The following is a 1,616-nucleotide window of genomic DNA, read 5'->3' as shown; positions in this document are numbered from 1 at the left end:
TTTATTCCTGTTTTTTCTTTTATTTTATTTTTTTACTCTCCACGTGTGAGATTGAGCATTTTATAAATTTTATTGGCATGGACCATAGAAATATTTCTCAGTGAAAGGAACCGCTGAATGAAAAAAAAAAAAATAACTATGGTTTTTTTTTTTTTCCCTTGAATTTGTTGCACTCATTTGTCTAATAATAGCCACTTTCGTTTTGGGTTAAGATTCCACAAATTAAGAGGCACAAGCTTAGAAGAGACAAGCCACTGTTCATAGGAAGTGGAAGCCATGGAAACCAACACAGATTCAAACCACAATCCTCCCAAAACCAAAAAACAGATCTTCATACTCTCCGGTCAAAGCAACATGGCCGGTCGTGGCGGTGTTATCAAGAACCATCACCGCCACCAGCACTGGGACGGCGTCGTTCCACCGGAATGCTGCCCTAACCCTTCCATCCTCCGCCTCAGCGCCTCCCTCCAGTGGGAACCAGCACATGAGCCCCTCCACGCCGACATTGACACCAAGAAAGTTTGCGGCGTGGGTCCCGGCATGTCCTTTGCCAACGCGGTGCGGCAGCGCGTGGTTGGCGAGTTGGGGCTAGTCCCATGCGCCGTGGGCGGCACCGCCATAAAGGAATGGGCGCGTGGAGAGGAATTGTATGAAAACATGGTGAAGAGAGCCAAAGACAGCGTGAAGGGCGACAACAATAGCGAGATCAAAGCGTTGCTATGGTATCAAGGAGAGAGTGACACGTCGAGTGAGCATGACGCAGAGGTTTACAGGGTCAACATGGAGAACCTCATCCACAATGTTCGTCAAGACCTCAATTTGCCATCTCTTCCAATAATTCAGGTTTCGAAAATTACTAGGTTTTTTATTTATTTATTATTATTTCGGAACAAAACAAACATCAAAATATTAGCACTTACTTAACTATGATGATGTGATTGCGTACCATGTATGTATGCTATGTAGGTTGCAATAACCTCAGGGTCTGAGTACATAGAGAAAGTGAGAGAAGCACAAAAAGGGATTGATCTTGCAAAGGTGATTTGCGTGGACGCAAAGGGATTGCAATTGAAGGAAGATAATCTTCACCTAACCACGGAGGCTCAAGTTCAATTGGGTCACATGCTGGCTGAGGCCTATCTTACCCATTTCGATGTATGAACTATTTAGGAATGGTCCCCAATTTCAATCCACTTTTTCAAGTTTGAATTCTGATCTTATTTTCTCTTTTTTTTTTTGGTAAAGAAGTGGGGCAAAGCCCCACAGGATCTTATTTTCTCTTTGTGATTGTACTGCATGCCATATATGAGCTTGTTTGGACTTTTTATCGAAACTCTGGTGTGCACAACGGCATTTGCTGCTGTTGAATAACCTGAAATCGAATGAATGTTTGGGTCACTAGGCTGGTAGTGGCATAATGAATTTTGCATGTCTAAGGGCGTGAACGGTAAATTTCCTCAATAAATAACTATATTTATCTTTAAAGTTTTATTTTTATTTTATTTTGGTAAACCAAGCTTGTATTTAAAGATAATTTTATTTTAGATTTTTTTTTATGTCATTATTGAACATATGTTTTAAGGTTTCTCCTGTAATATGAGATAAACTTATTTCAT

General features: G+C 40.8%; 1 protein-coding gene across 1 annotated transcript; it reads left to right on the top strand.

Moving 5' to 3' along the window:
- Positions 1 to 238: 238 nt before the first annotated feature.
- Positions 239 to 1,387, top strand: LOC133311793 (probable carbohydrate esterase At4g34215). Its single transcript, XM_061512894.1, has 2 exons — positions 239 to 843; positions 967 to 1,387. The coding sequence occupies exons 1-2, from the start codon at positions 277 to 279 to the stop codon at positions 1,159 to 1,161; spliced, it is 762 nt and encodes a 253-aa protein (XP_061368878.1). The 5' UTR covers positions 239 to 276; the 3' UTR covers positions 1,162 to 1,387.
- Positions 1,388 to 1,616: the final 229 nt, after the last annotated feature.

This window comes from Gastrolobium bilobum, unplaced genomic scaffold (assembly GCF_033153095.1).
Source record: "Gastrolobium bilobum isolate Gb01-03AN ecotype WA unplaced genomic scaffold, APGP_CSIRO_Gbil_v1 utg14709, whole genome shotgun sequence".
Lineage (NCBI taxonomy): Eukaryota > Viridiplantae > Streptophyta > Magnoliopsida > Fabales > Fabaceae > Gastrolobium > Gastrolobium bilobum.
The sequence above is the reverse complement of the archived record's forward strand: the minus strand, read 5'-3'. Positions and strand labels throughout refer to the sequence as shown.

Coding starts and splice junctions, on each gene's coding strand:
- LOC133311793 (XM_061512894.1), top strand. CDS start 277: ATGGAAACCAACACAGATTCAAACCACAATCCTCCCAAAACCAAAAAA. Junction 844..966: donor CATCTCTTCCAATAATTCAG/GTTTCGAAAATT, acceptor TATGCTATGTAG/GTTGCAATAACCTCAGGGTC.